Here is a 19584-nt window from a genome sequence, read left to right on the forward strand (position 1 = left end):
ATTATCTCGGAAACGGCACAACGTATCGAATATTTTTCTTAACAGTTATTTCTCAGCACAACCTACCGTGAAGCACCTTTAGAAGCTTTTCAGACTGTTTCTGCCATCTGCCTGTCGTGGATGTTTAAAATGATTTTATCATTCATGAATTACGTCTGGTTAAGCATAGCACACTGAAGCGTTGAGGAAACTGGTATAGGCAGGCGTATTCAAATGCAGAGATTTGTAAACAGGCAGAGTACGGCGCTGCGGTCGGCAACACCTATACAAGACAACAAGTGTCTGGCGCAGTTAGATCGCTTACTGCTGCTACAATGGCGCGTTATCAAGATTTAAGTGAATTTGAGCGTGATGTTATAGTCGGCGTACGCGTGATGGGACACAGCATTTCCGAGGTAGCTATGAACTGGGCATGTTCCCACACGACAATTTCACGACTGCAACGTGGTGATGATGATGATGATGATGATGATGATGATGTTTGGTTTGTGGGGCGCTCAAGTGCGCGGTCATCAGCACCCCAACAAAGTCCCAATTTTTACCCAGTCCAACTTGTACACTATCCACTCCAGCCACTGTCACGCAGCATGATGATGAAATGTCGAGGACAACAGAAACACCCACACCATGGGCAGAGAAAATCCCCAAGCCGGTCGGGAATTGAACAGAGGACCTCGTGATCCAGAGCCAGCAACGCTATCCACTAGACCACGGCCGCGCGGGAATAGCCGAGCGGTCTTAGGCGCTGCAGTCATGGACTGTGCGGCTGGTCCCGGCGGTGGTTTGAGTCCTCCCTCGGGCATGGGTGTGTGTGTGTGTGTTTGTCCTTAGGATAATTTAGGTTAAGTAGTGTGTAAGCTTAGGGACTGAGGATAATTTAGGTTAAGTAGTGTGTAAGCTTAGGGACTGAGGATAATTTAGGTTAAGTAGTGTGTAAGCTTAGGGACTGATGATCTTAGCAGTTAAGTCCCATAAGATTTCACACACATTTGAAGATTTTTGAACTAGACCACGAGCTGCGGACGAATGGACCGTGAATATTAGGAATGTGGTAAAACATGAAATCTCCGACACCGCTGCGGCCGGAAAAAGACTCTTCAAGAACGGGAGCAACGACGACTGGAGAGCAATGTTCAGCGTAACAGAAGTGCAACCCTTCCGCAAATTACCGCTGATTTCAGTGCCGGTCGATCAACAAGTGTCAGCGTGCGAACCATCCAACGAAACACCATCGATATGAGCTTTCCGAGCTGAAGGCCCACTCGTTTTCCCTTGATGACTGCACGACACAAAGCTTTACGCCTCGTCTGGGTCCATCAGCATCGACATTGGACAGCTGATGACAGGTAAGGTGTAGCGTCGTCGGACGAGTCTCATTTCAAAGTGTATCGAGGACGTGTACGGGTATGGAGAAAACCTCACGAATCCATGGATCCTGCATGTCAGCAGGGGACTGTTCAAGTTGGTGGAGGCTCTGTAATGGTGTGGGGCGTGTGCAGTTGGAGTGATATGGGACCTTTAAATGTCTAGATGCGACTCTGACAAGTGACACGTACGTAAGCATTCTGTCTTATCACCTTCATCCATTCTCGTCCATTGTGCATTCCGACGGACGTGGGCAATTCCAGCAGGACAATGCGACATCCCACACGTCCAGAATTCCTACAGAGAGGCTTCAGGAACACACTTCTCAGTTTAAACACTTCCGCTGGCCACCAAACTCCCCAGACATGAACATTATTGAGGATATCTGGGATGCCTTGCAACGTGCTGTTCAGAAGAGATCTCCACCCCGTCGTACTCTAAAGGATTTATGGACAGCCCTGCAGGACTCATGCTTTCAGTTCCCTCCAGCTATGCTTCAGACATTAGTCGAGTCCACGCCACGTCGTGTTGCGGCACTTCTGCGTGCTCGCGGGGTGCCTACACGATATTTGGTACGTGTACAGGTTTGTTTGGCTGTTCCGTGTAATTATTTACATGTCTAAGGAAACTCCCTGGACTCGGACGGAGTGAGGCGCCCGACCAGCTCCTCCTTCGCTGGCTTCGCTGTTCCCGCAGTGTGGCCGAGGCGTTTCTGCGGCCGCCGTCCATTCTGCCACAGTCGTCGCAGGGAAGTTTTGCGCGCCATCTGCCCAAGAATCACTTAAATTTTGCTGCCGACTGCCGTATTTTCTGAGGTGGCTACGTGGGATCAGCGCGGTATTCGCCTAAACGAGTGTGGGAACACCGCCCTGAGACCAGAGCCACCAGCCTGGGCAGTGGAGCAGACTAACTCCTCGTCTCTCGAGCTGCTCGAACAGCTGGTGGGTGTCCGGGATGGCAGACGTAGGGCTCACGTCGTAGCGGACGGCTGAGCCCCACTCTCCAGGGAGGTCACGTAGCGGTGCTGCCCACGGAAGTAGCCTGTGGCCTTCGGCGCCTTGTCGAGGTGAGGAGGGGCCCCCAGTAGTCGCACGCAGGGACCTGCGCGTGTGACGTGTGAATGTCTGCCCTCACAACGAGGGGCGAACTGGACAGGTGATGCGGCAAGCGAGAGTCCTAGTGGAAATATTCGACACTAAACTGCAATAAAACGTCTGCGATTGGCAGCACTGTTTTTAAGCTTATATGGGAATATTAGATCCAAAAGCCACTGACACCTGACCGATCAGGGACTTGATGGCAGAGTGTTTTGGAGAAGCGTTGCAACGCAAGGAGTGCCGACTGTACTATTCGTACACAAGAGATCAAAAATGTAACCGTCATGCAGTTACACGATCGGTTTCTGAAAATAACCCTTAAAAAATGCCAAGTTCGAGATAGACGGCGGATTTTGAATGCAACATCCCGGGTCCATTTCTCCTAGCACAACAGGAGGCAACTTGCTTACCACTCGTCTTGTAAAGATGTCTCGTCCTTGTACCCATTGTTTTTTTTCTCCGCCGGTCGCAGACTTTAACGTGCGTGCGATAAGTATTGCATAACGGAACGGCAAATAGGAGTTTTTCGACGTTACTAAAATGAGAATTGCGAAAAGACACGATGCCACTTGATCTGCTTTTATTCATAAAATCAGGAAAAGGATTTCTAGAGCTAGTCTGACATTAATGTTCACAGCAAAGTTCCCGAGCACTAATTGTCACTTCTCGACCACCGTAAAAAGCCGCAGAAAACACTTGGTACTATCTTAAGATTAGCAAGAGGTCGCACACGCACTTTTTCCGAGACAAGTTTCAACAAACTGTTCCATTTTTACGCTAAACCGCACTTGACACGCGGATTTCGCTGCTGCCTCTTGCGAAATTGATCGTAACTCCTTGTCAGCTATTATAGTTGTCTTTATTCCGAAAGGAATAATACATGAGAAACAAGTTACGTTAGCCATTGAAAGGGGGGGGGGGGGGAGGAGCAAGCAAACCCGTTTACTGATTCGTCTTTCAGAAAAACCGGTAAGAATACATGCATACGGATAATGTGGGAAGGCGTGTTAGGTAATCAGCGCTATGTTGTTCTCCAGAGAGAGACAACTCATTAATACTCATATTCGTTGCATTAGTTTTTAAAAAGACATCATTTATGTGGGAAGACCTTGGCACTACTTTGTTTTGAGTCCATTTACGAAAAGGAGTTCATATTTACTGTAGACTGCAATATCAGTCGGCCAGAGAGAAACCTTTTGTTATTATTATTAGTTCACAAACCCATTACTATTTTACAGACATTGTGCATCACATCTTAATGAAAAAAGAATAACAAAATTTGTTTGAAGAAGAAGAAGGCTTTGTAACCTTCCCGTATAAACATATCCTTCCTGTACTAAATTGACTGAGAATTGAAACTGATTAATTTTGGACGTAAGCAGCGCTACGTCATGGTCTTGTGAAATCAACCTGAATAAACTGAAAAATTCTTACCTCATAATGTTGTCGCCGGAGAAGGCTGTCTATATATCTGCTCCAAAATGGCTCAGCTTAGTGCAATGCTGGCTTGTCTACTATTACCGAACAACATTTGTCTAAGATTTGCATTATTACAAAAAAACTGACTTTGCTTGTTAATACAGCTGCATAGCTGGTCCTCTGATTATTAAACAACACATGACTATGATCTGGGAAAACTTGTAAAATGTTTAAATTCAAGTAAATGACTGGTAAAAAATTATGTTCTCAAAAACCGTATTATTGAAAACATTCTGCAAACCATTACATAAATATTGAACATTAAAAGTCTGACTTAATTGGTGCTGACAAATCACATAAAGATTGGAACAAATTCATATTAACATCTGAGACAACAAATTTAAATACGCGCATGGCGATGAAGGATAATAAAGTTTACCTTACACTACATGACAATGAACTGTGCTGCACCAGCGGCGACTGCTACTGCTCTTACATGGCTATGAACTGTACTGTAGCAGCGAGCTGCTACCATTTCTCCGTAACAGCGAGCTATTGCGACTGCTCCATAAAAACGAACTATTGCGACTGCGAGCGATTATTACTGCTGCCGACACTGCCCTGACCTGCGATTCTATTGCAGCAGAGATGTTTTATATCGCAGGCAGCGCGTGAGCAATACATTGAAATTACATTTGCTCCAGCAGGGTAGTGAACAGTAAACCTCTTACATAATGAACCCCTTACAGCTTATATTTTGTTTTTATTTACACTAAACAATTTTATATACAATTTCCAAATGTGTTTTTCCGTTCGACAGTTCAGGAAACGATTTCTTTGAGGACATCCATAAGATTAATTTTTCCAACCCTGTCTTGATGAACATGGAGTAAGAGTATATGAGTGAGTTCCACTGAGTCGTTTGACACATTGAGATAAATTTTGAGTCGTCTCAAGGCGGCGAATAACCTCTCAGAGGGTGCTGAGTTGCTGACGATACTGCAACTGTCAGAATCAGAAGGATGAGACAAATAACTTCCTGAAAGAGTTCTTTAACCCTACCAGGTTGAACAATAAGTTTTCTTCCTACAGAGGATAAATCACGTGGTTGTATACCCAGTCGTAATGGTTCGCAGCATTTCGACCGGTGCATGAAGCTTGTCCAGGTCAGAGTCTGATGTACGTACTCCAAGCAATTCTTCCAAACGTCGTGGTGATGTAGGATGTGTAATAAGTATCTCTTCAAGATGGGACAGTCGCTTTAGATCCTCTTGGTGGAACCTTCGATCAATCTCATTCAGAAGGAGGTCAAGTGTTTCAAACAAATCTTTACTATATTTTCGTTGTTGAGACAGTTCTATGGGAACAGACTGTGTTCTGGGTGTTGCTATTTCGCTGGTATTTTTATTGGCTATGAGATATTTGGATCCCTCATATTTAGATTTTTAGAACAATCTTTGGATTCGCCTAACAGCATATCAAATGCTTCCATAGTCCTAAGACTTGCAAGAGCTGCTTTTAGAACCTCTCACTGCGTTAAAACTTGGATTCTGTAGTGATCTGGCTAGTTCCTTACACAGTCCAGACTCTTCAGTTGCTATAACTTTACCTTATAACACTTCCATTTCGTCCGTGTTTGCATGGAAAAGGCAACAACATGGGAATTGTAAGTCCGCCTTGATGCAAAACACTTTGTTGTTTGTTTACTTATTTATTCCCCAAACTAGTTTCGGCGACAAATATCGCCATCATCAGTGGTTTTTTTAAATTTAGAACATGCAGAAAGTAGCATAGCTATACAAACACTGTAACACATAATTACATTTTTTTAAAATATAGTTTTCCTTGGATACTTTCATACTACCTTATTTATTGCACGTTATGGCATGTTTTTAAGTATTACTGTCGCTGTTTGCGGCATATTTTCTGTGCTTTTTCTGTTGCCGTTTTCTCAGTGTACATCATGTCATCTGCAACTGTGTAAGCTGTTCTTAGGAAACAAATACTGCAAGGTGAACTTAACGTATGTCAGCGTTATACACTTGGGGTCGCGGTAGTGTTGTGGATACTGTTTTGGTGTGTTCTAGGCTGTTACGTAAGAAATAGTTTCAAATTTTTCGAGCCGCTTCGCATAGCCCCCAGGACTGACCTTTTTTCATCTCTAACTGAGCTCGTTACATTCAATATTTCGGTCACCGTTTTCTTGACCCGCTCATAGTTTTCCCTGAAATGTGCCAAAGATTTTACTCTTACAGCCCATCGGGTGGGATACATTGGAATTAGTCGTTGAGATTTTGGGTTTGGATTCGTCTCATCGACACCGGACAGTAGCACAACATCTGCATACACGTTTATCGTTTTTGGGGATTCCAGAATTATATTACCATTACATCGCGCAATGGATCACAGCTTCTTGAAACTTCCTGTGGTGCCAAATCCAAACAATGGTTGCTGCAGTGGATGTAGCAACTGTGTAGCTTGTCCTGAAGGATTTCCTTCATACCTTTGTTCCGCCCGGACGTATTAGCAGCTCCATCGAAACTGTGGGCGTGTACAAACTCAATTTCTAGTGAGTCTTAGAACGATGTCTTTGATGGTGACTATATGAACCCAGAAAAAGTTCTTTTATTTCGAGCGTCTCAGGGTCAATACAACGTACACTGTTCCTGGCTAGCTACGTCCGTCGTTGCGTCTGCCACAGTTACGTAAAATGGGGAATTTTTTATTTGCTGCACAATTTCTCGCCGGATCATGTAAGCCAACAACCAAGTGTCACGCGGCATTTCAGTCATATCTTCTGTTCTGGCACATCATTCTTCCTCTCTTGGAGAAGAATAATGAGGTTCCCAGAGACCGTTTCATGACCTCTCAGTGCGTTTCCTGTTCGACCCAGGAACCCGAGTGAACGGATCATTACTAGCAAAGCGGTTCTTGCTTTCTCCTGATCGGTCAGCAGATGGCTTGGGCAGTCACAGGTGTGTTACGAGTATTTTCATGTTGTTGAATAATTGCGAGAGACTCCCGATGAAAAAGACTCTTCTCGTATATCTTGAACTTTTCCGTAGCTTTTTTCCAGTTACAGAAACCTTCTTTAAGAAAAGCTGTCTCTTTCTGTGGTCTTCTATTGTTCACTAAGTTTATGGACCGAATGCAGTGATAGCAGAAAACACTGCCACTCTTTTCTTCGTAATGTGGCAACGGATAAGCCACAAACCATTCCGATTTACAACATGTTCCATTCTTTCGTGGAAACTTATGCTTCTCTGCTGGGTGAAATTTTCTTTCAAAAACAGGTGTACTTGAAGTAGAGCCCATTGTGTTTTCATGTCAGAATGGGGTGTCTGCAAGCTTAGACAGTCCTGTGCCACAACTTTTACGTCCATTGCCTCTACCTGCAATTGCTAAGGATAAAAACGTGCAACATGACGTACGTCGCACACATCACTCTAACATAAAAAGAGCTTTCAACAAGCAAAGTATGGTAATGGTGAATGTAAATGTCGTGTGACTAGGGCCTCCCGTCTGGTAGACCGTTCGCCGGATGCAAGTCTTTCGATTTGACGCCACTTCGGCGACTTGCTCGTCGACGGGGATGAAATTATGATGATTAGGACAACACAACACCCAGTCGCTGAGCGGAGAAAATCTCCGACCCAGCCGGGAATCGAAGTCGGGCCCTTAGGATTGACATTCTGTCGCGTTGGCCACTATTTTTTTTTAAATCTCATTTTGTTCGTTTTCGTTCGTTGTATCTGCTCGGGGCGGACGTCGCAAGACACCCATTTCAGTTCGTCGTTGATCCATTAACTCATTTTTTTTTTTTATTACAGAGGGCAGCTAACCCTCTGACCGAACACGCTGAGTTACCGTGCCGGCAACCACTCAGCTGCCGGGGGCGGACATGGTAATGGTGAGGACATAGTATAATAGCACAAGCGTAGGAAGAAACACTCATAGTTGACCATAAGATATTTAGCTTACCAGTGTCACTGCTTGTGCTTTCGTGTAAGTATCTTCGACTAGTATTACAACTATCAGACTGAGACTGGCCATTGTCATGGGTAACACTAAAAACACGGTCTGAAGTTTTTAGTGCCACTACCACCTTCAAAAAATTCCTTCATATATTTTTGTGACAGTATGCAGTACCACACCTAAAATAACAAAATAGTAGTAATCGTATATAAATATCAGTGATGACTTTGATTTATAACATCACATGAGAAACGTTGCATAGCGAATATAAAAAGAGAGCGAAAAGTTAGGTATTGAAATTTAAAAATGACGCTCTAACTCGCTTATTGTATGTGTTGCAAGTAAGAGCAATCACTGTAAACATTATTAAACATCTATAAGGGAAATACAAAAGGAGGGTGCAAACTATACCTTGAAGCAAATGGAAAAACATTAACATCAGACATAACAAACAAACTTGCACAATTGACTCCAAAGCGATTGCGACTGATGATTTACGTATTAGGAGGAAACTCAGAGATGAACTGCCGTATAAAGCATTGTGTTTCTGTGTTTATTTGACATTCAACTTTCAGTTGTTAAATCAATTTAAGTAAATTGAACAATGTTTATACCGTTACATGTATCATTTGTGAACTCAGGTCTCGTTTTCTGTTTACGAATGCTTTTCTCAATGGCTGTATAACAGGCAAGAATGAAACTTTTTACCAGAAGCGACTGTATATTTTTACTTACTGCTGTTGTTACGACATTATTGTATACGTTAACTTGCATTATAGCACTGTACTTTTTCTTTCATAAGCTAACGAATGGCAGTAATACACTTCCACGTTGTGATAGATAAAAACACGTCAGTGTTTTCTGTACAGAGAACTACTCATCTCTATGCGCACTAAACCTTGTCCTTGTTTCAGTGTCTTGAGCTGTTTATGATCACGCTCCACTCTGCATGGCGTGCAGAAACTTATCATGTGCGGCGTATCACTAACATACAATCCATTTACTCTTCACTGGAAAGATACAGCTTTCCTACCACGATAAAAAAATTACTTCCTTACGTTAGCTGCAGTTGGTACGCTGCAATACATGACCTAAAATGCACAAAATGTAAAGTAGCCAGTGAGGATCCACTGCAGGTACTAAGGCAGTTAGGTGGGAGGGGAGAAAACTTGGATTTCATGGTCGACCGGCTGCTCATAAGCCACACATCGCGCCGGTAAATGCAAAACGACGCCTCGCTTGGTGTAAGGAGCGTAAGCAAGCACTGGACGATCGAACAGGGGGAAACGTTGTGTGGAGTGACGAATCACGCTACACAATGTGGCGATCCGATGGCAGGGGGTATGGCGAATGCCCGGTGAACGTCATCTGCCAGCGTATGTAGTGCCAAGAGTGAAATTCGGAGGCGATGGTGTTATGGTGTGGTCGTGTTTTTCATGTAGGGGGCTTCCACCCCTTGTTGTTTTGGGTGGCACTATCACGGCACAGGGCTACATTGATGTTTTGAGCACCTTCTTTCCTCCCACTGTTGAAGAGCAATTCGGGATAGCAATTGCATCTTTCAACACGATCGAGCACCTGTTCATAATTCACGGCCTGTGGTTGAGTGGTTACACGACAATAACATTCCTGTAATGGACTGGCCTGCACAGAGTCCTGACCTGAATCTTATAGAAAACCTCAGTGCAGCACTCCGTGAAGAATGGGCTGTCATTCCCCAAGAAACCTTTCAGCACCTGATTGAACGTATGCCTGCGAGAGTGGAACGTGTCTTCAAGGCTAAGGGTGGGCCAACACCATATTGAATTCCATCTTTACCGATGGCGGACGCGACCAACTTCTAAGTCATTTTGAGCCAGGTGTCCGGATACTTCTGATCACATAGTGTATAAGACATGGCTCTTCCACTCCGTAAATCGTGCACATGAGACATTTACTGAAAGGTGACACAAGTAGAAGCATCCTATATTGGTAACTGAGACAGTTACAGGCTCTCCATAAAATTAAACGAGAGGCCTGCAATGGTAGAATCAGTTTCAGATTCGTTTTAAGTGCACGTAATTTCTGGAAGAATTTATCAGCACACCTTTTGTGCAGTATTAACTTAGCTATTGGCACGCTTTTAGTAGCATAGACAGAGTTGGACTTGTTTTTCCACCGAGCTCTTCACATGCGCTACACGGTGCACCCGTGGCTACCCAAATTTTAAAATAATATGTCCACGGAAAATTTTCAAATAAAATTGGCAGTCAGCTTGAATATCCGGTCTAATGTTGTTGAACATTTGTCACATAATCTTGAGGTTAAGTTTAGAGTCAAAATAATTCCATTCTTCATTGGTATAATGTGCTTTCTCACTGGAAATGAGTTGATGTAATGTTTTACTTGCACTATTAAAGCCATTGGTTTAACATTTCTAGGACGACATTTTCCCCTCTCGTCTTGTGGAGATTTACCTTCTGTCAACAGATTGCGCGGGCGGCTTACTCGGTCACTGCTGACACCGGAAATACTTTGGAAGGACGTTTTACAAAGCCGAATCTTACCGTCATGCCCTGATAGCCAATAAACGTATGACTGTCCTTTTGATTTCTTCCTCCTACATTCCTTATCACTTCTAGGCTTCTTTCTTGCCATTGATTTTAGTACTGTGAGGCTTGAAGCAATCCATCCTGTTCATTTTTTGTTTGGAAGTCACTAAATTTAGCGTATAATTCTATCTTGCTGCCTTCTGTTACCTTGGTTGTCATGCATTTCATCCGACTAATGGAAATAGAATTACGTGTAAAATTTAATGTTGTACATTATTTTGTTCACTGTGGCAATTAAACCTTAATTTTGAAGCAATACAAAGTTTCAGATTAGAATTCACCTGCAGCAGTAACACGATGTTTTGGTTACTCTATTTCTTTTTCAATTAGTATACGCTTCTTTTTTCACTCTTACTTAGTTTGCTGTTTCGGAAATGAAATGAAATGATCGTATGGCATTTATTGGGCGGGATATCCCGTTCGGGTTTCGGGTTCAGTTGACTCCACTTGCGTGTCAATGATGATGAAAATGATGATGGATACACAACACCCAGTCCCATGCCGGGAACCGAACCCGGACCCCCTTGCGTGGTAGGTGGTGACGCTACCGCTGTGCTACCCAAGTTTCGGAAACCCCTCTGCATTCTTTCTTTTTTTTCCCTGCTTCCTGGCATTTGTCACTCGCATCACCACTGTCTGTCATTTTATCACCAGTAACAGCGTGAATCGATTAAATCAAATAGTAAGAGGCAATATCGACTGTTCTCTCTGTTTAAAACAGTGCTGACTACTTCAACTTCAGAGAAAGCCGGTATCTTTCGTACTTGAGGATTTCTCTTCAGGTAAGGTGATACAATGGCTGCTTAACAATACCAAAAATGCCAGAACGTACGGGATTTCTCCAGACTCGATTCTGTCAAAAACTGGACATGTGGGGTTTCTGAATATTCCGATTCAATTATTAACGTTCGGAAACCGTAGGTGGAACCGTCAGCCGCAGAGCAAGTTTGAGTGGCGTGGTGCAGGGGCTGTGGCGGCTTCCCACTGCTCATGCACTGCGCACCCGGCTGATGGGGAAGAGGTGCATCGACGTGTCTTCAGTTGTAGGCGAGGCCAGATACAGGCAAGGATTGCCTCTTAGTAGTGGGCTTTGCGGCCAGCGCTGTGTTCCGGTTGTAACTTGTTGCTTGTTTTCTGTGTTGCAGGGCTGTGCGAGCTGGAGTCTGGGCAGTCCAACATCATCCTGGACATCGAGGAGAGCAGCGGCTCGCGTAAGTCTGCTCCAGCTGTGCTGTTAGGCAGCCTAGCGCATATACTCTTTTTTTTTTTTTTACTTTTTTTAATCGATTGGTTTGTGTGTGTGTGTGTGTGTGTGTGTGTGTGTGTGTGTGTGTAGTTTGCTGTGCGTAAATATGTGTTTTTTTTTTTTATATACAGATGTATGTATGTGTGGGGAAGAGAGGCAGAGAGAGAGAGAGAGAGAGAAAAGGAGGGAAGGAGATTCATTAGTTATTTATCCTGGTTACATTTCGGTTTGCTATTGTTTAGGTGGCTAGCATGATCAAAGAGTTATTGCTTATATGGATTCTGTCGTTGAATACCCTTTTCTTCCATTGCAATGGCTCTTTGTATGTGAAATTTTTCTTATAATGTCAGGAGCTTTTTGTTCTGATTATTCACTCTGATAACTGTCATGTCACATTTCATGTTGGACTTTCGTATTAGATCACACTTTGTACTTAATATAACAGTTGCTCGCCAAGTTGGCTGTGGATGGATTTTAGGCGGTTTTCCATCTGCCTCGCCGAATGCGGGCTGGTTCCCCTTATACCGCCTCAGCTACACTATGTCGGCGATTGCTGCGCAAACAAGTAATCCTCGTACGCGTACACCACCATTACTCTACCACGCAAACATAGGGGTTACACTCGTCTGGTGTGATACGTTCCCTGGGGGAGGGCGGAGGAGGGGGGTCCACCAGTGGCCGAACCGCACAATAACCCTGGCTTCGGTGTGGGGCGGCGGAGGGATGAAGTGGACTGCGGTAGTCGTCGTGGGGTTGCGGACCACTGCGGCTGCAGCGGAGACGTAGCACCTCCCTCGTTTCTAGGCCCCCGGTTAAGGCTGAAGCGCCTAGAACCGCTCGGCCACCCCGGCAGGCTCAGATTATCTGCGTATCAAGTTATGCTGGCAACTGATGTGATATATATAGGGATCACGTCAACCCGCACCGCATCAACAACAGCCTGAAGATGGCGGATTGAAGCGTTGAAACTGGTTGCAACAAAATAAAATCGTAAGGACGGCTGTAGCTGTTTTATTTTGCGACAGTAGTAAACGGCCGTCGTCCCAAAGACCTCCTGACGAAAGGATGGACATACAAAAACTTTTCTTCCCGATGTCAACTATCGTAAGCACTGTTTGACTTTTAAATGCTGCCAAAGAACTCACCATTTCTGCTACTGCCTTATTCTTGCCTCCTAATTCTTGATATAATGCGCTCAGTTTTGCGGTAAAATTGAAATGTCCCCTTAAAAAAAATTATGAAAAACTGTTCTGGTAAACCTCTTGCGCTATTTTATTTTCAAACAGCGGAGCAAAAGTGAACGTACTCAGACATTTCTCTCTTTACTTATTCTGATCATCACTAAACTGACACACAATATTTTCTTTAGCTCAACGTAATCTGACTTTCAATAATCCCTACAAAAGAATGGCCCTGACTAACAATAACCTATACCTTTCATGAATCACTTACCCCACAAAAATCTTCGTTACTCGAACTACTGCAATACAGCGTGCGCCAATACTGCTAGGTAAATAAAAGATTTTAACTACTGACAGGCATAGTTAGTAAATGAAAAATTTTGATAGAGAACAGACTTTGTTTACCTTAATAACGTTCAAAAGTCATTATATATATATATGACATTCATCTTTACAAATTTCGTTTTTCTGGCGGACACACGTCCAGATCGTCCGCTTATAGCAACCTCGCAGAACTCTGGCATCTCCCTCCCCACATCCACCACTGGTGGCGGCTCACCTCCACCCAACTGCACAACGCTACGCGCTGTTCACATCCAACTGCCCAACACTACACAAGCGAATATTCCATCAATGATTCCAACCAGCCACAGACTGCACGCAGCACAGTCAGTGATTTTCATACAGAACGCTACGTGGCGTTACCAACATAAAAACGTAAACAGCCTACTTTCATAGCCCCCATGCTCCCCACAAAAAGTTTACAAATTGTTTTGGGCAGTGCCCAATAATTATTTGATGATTTGTCTTACATTAACGATAGCAAATATATCAAATGCACACAATTATTGATACAATGTTGGTCAAAAGCAAAAATTGTTCTCATAAAGACAGTCCTGATCATTCATCACAGTAGTAATTACATTGTACAAAGTCCGATCAGTAAAAGAAAATGCACACGGCAGTAGTGGATTTCCATGCAGTCTTCAAGAAGTAGTGTTGTCCTTCCAATGGAAAGACAGTGCCAACTCTTGACATGCAGACAGGTAATGGGCCACAACAGAGCAAACCCACAGCAGAGCCAGTCGAAGTTTTGAAGAATATTGGTTGGTAGGTCATCACAGAGCAGACCCACTGTAGTCCTGGTATAGATTATGGTAATGGTGGGCCACCAGAGGTGCAGACCCACTATAGTCCTTGTAGAGATAATGGTATTGGTGGGGCACCAAAGGTGCAGGCCCACGTTTGGCCAGAAGCCATCTGTTGCGACTGTGCGGGTGCACAATCACCATCGAAGAGTCTTGCGGATAACATAGCAAGTCCGTGAACCACCACTTGTGCAATCAGAAATTTTTTTTTGAAATGTCGTTAAAACCAGCCATGCTGTTAACCAGTCCCTTGTTGAATTATCAACACACGTGCGAGCACTAACAGTCTCCCCCCCCCTTTTTTTGAGAACAAACAATGTATTTGCCTTAATAATGCCCGCGCGGTTGGCCGTGCGGTCTAACGCACGGCATTCCGGGCGGTAAGGAGCGCCCGGTCCCCGGCACGAATCCGCCCGGCGGATTTGTGTCGAGGTACGGTGCACCAGCCAGTCTGTGGATGGTTTTTAGGCGGTTTTCCATCTGCCTCGGCGAATGCGGTCTGGTTCCCCTTATTCCGCCTTAGTTACACTATGTCGCGATTGCTGCGCAAACAAGTTCTCCACGTACGCGTACACCACCATTACTCTACCACGCAAACATAGAGGTTAAACTCGTCTGGTGTGAGACATTCCCTGGGGAGGTCTACCGGGGGCCGAACCACACAATAACCCTGGGTTCAGTGTGGGTCGGCGGAGGGGTGAAGTGGACTGCGGTAGTCGTCGTGGGGTTGTGGACCACTGCGGCTGCGGCGGGGACGGAGCCTCTCCGTCGTTTCTAGGTCCCCGGTTACAGTAAAATACAATACAATACCTTAATAATGTTCAAAAGTCATCATATATGTATATCTATCAATTCATGACATCCATCTTTACAAATTTGCTTTTACTGGCGGACGCACGTCCAGATCGTCCACTTATAGCAACCTCTTAAAACTCTGGCATCTTTCTCTCCACATCCACAACTGCTGGCGGCTCACGCCAACTGCCCAACGCTACGCGCTGTTCACATCCAACTGCCCAACACTACACGAGCGAATATTCCAACAATGAGTCCAACCAGCCACAGACTGCACACAGCGCAGTCAGTCAGTTTCATACAGAGCGCTACGTGGCGTTACCAACATAAAAACATAAACAGCCTACTTACAAAATGTGCGAATAATGCTAAATCACGCTCATCGCAACACTCTTCAGGAAATTTTATTATTTCGTCCAATGGACGTAAAAATCTTTGCAAAAACTTGCTTCGACTCAACCACCTCACGTCAGTATACAATGCCAAATCTGGCTCCTCCTCATCTAATTGCTGCTTAAAGAGCCGCCTTTGGAGAGATTTTCCTTTTATGGAATTAACAATCTTGAAAAAGGTACACATTACATTTTTTGTGTTAAGTCTCTTCCTAGCCAGTACATGATGAATTATGCAGTGTTAGCTAATGAAGTCTGCAAAGTCTTCGTCTTTGTGACAAAGAGCAATAAAACCATTATGAATACCTGTCATTGCAGGAGCCCCATCACTGACACAAGTTTGTATAAAGGTAGCTTAATCTTGCTAATACGTGCTCTGAATTCCGTGAGTATATCAAGGTCACAAGTCTTTCCTTTTAAGAAAATCATATTCAGGGTTTGCGTCAACAGGGTGCAGTTCCTCCTAGACTCTACGGCCTGTCCAGGATCCGTAAGAATGGGATGCCTCTCCGTTCCATTGCAAGTAACATAGGAGCACCTACTTATTTTGTTGCCAAATACCTGACATCACTATTGGGACCTCTCGTAGGCAAGTGCGAACATCACATTCGAAACTTTGCACATTTCATAGGTCGCGTGAAAACTGTTAGATTGTAATCATCGGATCTCTTAGTAAGTTTCTATGTTGTGTCTTGATTTACAAAGGTACCTTTGCAGGACTCTTTGGAGCTCATTACCAACAAGTTTGAGGAGGACATAGTAACATTAATTAAACACGTGCTTACTTCAAAATACTTCTTATTTCATGACCAATATTTTGAACAAGTGGACGGTGTCGCCTTGAGAAGCCCTCTGTCTCCTGTGGTGGCCAATTATTTTATGGAGGACTTTGAAGAAAAAGCACTACAGTCAGCCACTCCCAAACCCTTTTTTTCTGCGGTATATGGATGATACATTTGTGGTGTGACCACATGGACTTGATAGCCTACCTGCTGAAGAAGCATCTGAATTCGCTCCACCCAAATATAAACGCCACAATGGAAGTAGAAAAAGATGGTACTTCACCTTTTCTTGATGTTTTGGGAAGAAAGGAAAGCAGATGGAACCTTGGGACACAGCGTCTACCGCAAGCCAACGCATACAGATCTATATCTGCAGCCACAAGCTGCCATCATCCTGCACAACACGGTAGTGCATTACGTACGTTAGTTCATAGAGCACGTGTGGTATCTGATCCTGAGAACCTGTCGAGTGAAATACAACATTTGAAGACAATGTTCCGACAAACGGTTATTCTGAGAGACAGATTCGTAAAGCATTCAGGCCCAGGAGAGTTCAATCTATGGAGCAGAATGAAGATACGAAGACACCCACCATTTTGGCCTTTTGTCCGTATTTTGGTGCCATGTCGTCAGGAATTGGAAGAGTCCTCGGAATATATGGAATTAAGTGTGTTTTCAACCATCTGCAAAACTGAGAAACCTGTTTGGTTCGGTGAAGGATGACCTTGGCCTAAGGAAATGTGTGTACAAAATTCCTTGTCAATGTGGGGCAGCGTATATAGGCCAGACATGCCGCAAAGTACAAGAACGCTGCGATGAACATCAGCGTCGAACAGACTTCGTCAACCGGAAAAGTCGGCAATTGCGGAACACTGCCTGAATACAGGACATCGGATGATTTACGAAAAGACGAAAGTTTTATACCCGGCAACATCTTTCTGGGATTGCGTCATTAAGGTAGCCATACATATCCGTACAGCAGATAATCTCATCAATAAGGATACTGGATTTCAACTGAGCACAGACTGGAACCCTGCATTGGCTACTATTAAATCACGACGCGAAAATCAAGATTCTTCGATAACAGGCCCGTTATAACACTGGCCGAGTACGGCCGTTGGTGAGTAACGTCTGGCCGCACTGTTGGCAAACGCAGCGTACACCGCACGCGCAGAACAGCCGTTCCGTGATTTTCGGCGGAGGGAGTTTGAATATGGCACCACCTAACTGTAAATCATTGCGCATGTCCGATTTCCGCGCCTGCGCATTCTTCGCTTGCGCGTTCTAGAAACGGGGCGTCTACGTGCAGATACCATCAGTCGTACCTAGCTACCAGCAAGGTTAAACCACGTGAGCCGAGCGGTTCTAGGCGCTTCAGTCCGGAACCGCGCTGCTGCTACGGTCGCAGGTTCGAATCATGCTTCGGGCATGGATGTGTGTGATGTCCTTAGCTTAGGTAGGTTTAAGTAGTTCTAGGGGACTGATGCCCTCAGATGTTAAGTCCCATAGTGCTTGGAGCCATTTGAACCATCTGAAGATGGCAGACAGTTGCTCCGAGGAAATATTCTGGAATTTGCACAACGTGATCCGGCGGCAAACCAGTGAAGACTATTTACAACTCATTTGATATTTAAAAACGCATTTAATTATTGCTTCGACCGTTGGTACTTGTAATCTCTTTCGTTCCTCAGTCCATTACACTTTCACGAGAGAAAATAGTCGTTCCACGTTTCGATTATGCCCTGGTACGCTGAAGACGAGTTCACACAGATTCAGCAACTGAGAATACTATTCTTCGCATCCAGTCTGTCGAAAGAAATATGTCCACTTCTCCCGACATGATTTGCTACCCCAGTTACCGCTATTTATATTGATTTCTGATTCAGTGAAATGCTTGAGTACAGAAAACTTGTCAAAGAATAATCTGTCATCTACTGACAATCCTCTACGTTGTATAAATGTTATTGTCCTTGTCACATTGCTCCACTCAGATTCTGTGTCCAGCATTTAAAAACGGAAAACTTATTGAAATTTGTTGACCAGTTTTCTAAGTAACCTGTACACGTTTCATAAAACTGTTCTACATCAACATGAAATTTTTGAAATTCACTAGTTAATCCAACCTCGTTGTTCTGCAAGAGAGATGTCAGTTTGAGTGGAGTAAAACTTTCTTCTTTATGACTTTCTACGATTCTGCTAGTATTTTACAAAATCACAGCGTCTTCTATAACACTGCTGTCAGCTTTCTCAAGTTTAAGTATTCGTCTCTGAAACACGCTCAACTGACTATGCAGGAACCACGGATTTGCTTTCTGGAAGAGGGTTGTCAGAAATTTAGGTGTCTTTTTTTCTAAGAGTAAGAATGATTTAAGACCATCACACAACTTCAGTACTCTTTGTACAGCAACAAACAAAGACAACCACCTTGTTTTTGTATGTGACAACAATGCATGATACTCTACGCCCACAAACTCACAAAACTCCTTTAGACGCTCCGTTCTAACTGTGTATATGGAGAAGTAATTGAAAAGATTGAGTATAAAGGTTTCTACGTCAACACTCATCACGCCAGCGGCTGTCTTGGCAGCACTGTTTAGTAGGTGAGCAGGGCAGCCAACTTTTCAGTCTAGCAAGTGCATTGTTAGTACCTGCTCGCCGCACTCCTGCAAAATTAGCGTCAGCATTGACACCGCAAAATGCAATACACTTAGACTCTTATCAATTTTATTTTCTTCTAATGCGGTAATGCAGTACGTACTTACTGTAGAGGTTGTTTGATTTGGCACTGAAACTAATTTAAGCAATTTCACTTGAAAGCCATTCTGAGGTGTAAAATATTGAAAAATTAACGGAAATACTTTTTCAGCCTTGTGATTACTCGCATCTGTAGCTGTCGAATAATAGGGGACCAGTGAAAGGTCGTCGCATACGAGTATTTGTTTGACAGTGTTAGGTGCCAAAACTGCTTTCAAAAGTGCTGTTGTTTTGGTTCTGCCCAACGGCACACTCTTCACTGTGACAGATTCGTTAAAAAGATTGCAGCTTAGCCTAGAAGACCAGTCTACAGATTTCCAGGACGTATGGTGTTTAACTGTATGATAACGCATTGTTAATTCCGCTGCTACTACTGATTGGCTCTGTTTTGATGACTTTAAAATAAAAAAGTTGTCTATTTTTTAAGTGCTAGCAGAACACATGTTTCATTTACGCTTTTTGCTGCCTGAATGATCTATAGTACCTTCCCTTCCTCCATGTGAAATAGTAACATATGACGTACATATTCCACGTCATAGTCATGTCATCCTCGTTTGATGAAAGACCATTCTTCTGTACATTGTCTTGAAAGGAACGCTTTCGCTTTGGCGTTCGGGGCTCACTTCAGACACAAGCAAATGTGAACTAAGCACAATAAGCCTCGGACAGAGGACCACATAGCTGCAACGTCTTGACTCAACTGAATCCCAAGAAAAGAGTTAATGACAGAAGGAAGCGTTACGCGCAATAAAGGCCCTTGATAGACGCTGGCAAGTGCAGCAATGAAACAAAAAACATTATTATGCTTGACAGTGACCGTTAAAATACAAATCTACGCC

At 43.9% G+C, this 19584-nt stretch overlaps 1 protein-coding gene across 2 annotated transcripts in view; it reads left to right on the plus strand.

Annotated features, from left to right (window-relative positions):
• The window catches only part of LOC124619243 (cadherin-99C), a 627922-nt gene that overhangs the window by 339882 nt on the left and 268456 nt on the right, over nucleotides 1–19584 (plus strand). For both annotated transcript variants that reach the window (XM_047145486.1, XM_047145488.1), the window contains exon 3: nucleotides 11593–11658. In XM_047145486.1, the coding sequence (XP_047001442.1) occupies nucleotides 11593–11658 (66 nt within the window). The remainder of the gene's footprint in view (nucleotides 1–11592; nucleotides 11659–19584) is intronic.

This window comes from Schistocerca americana, chromosome 6, assembly GCF_021461395.2.
Source record: "Schistocerca americana isolate TAMUIC-IGC-003095 chromosome 6, iqSchAmer2.1, whole genome shotgun sequence".
In the NCBI taxonomy this organism is placed as follows: Eukaryota; Metazoa; Arthropoda; class Insecta; order Orthoptera; family Acrididae; genus Schistocerca; species Schistocerca americana.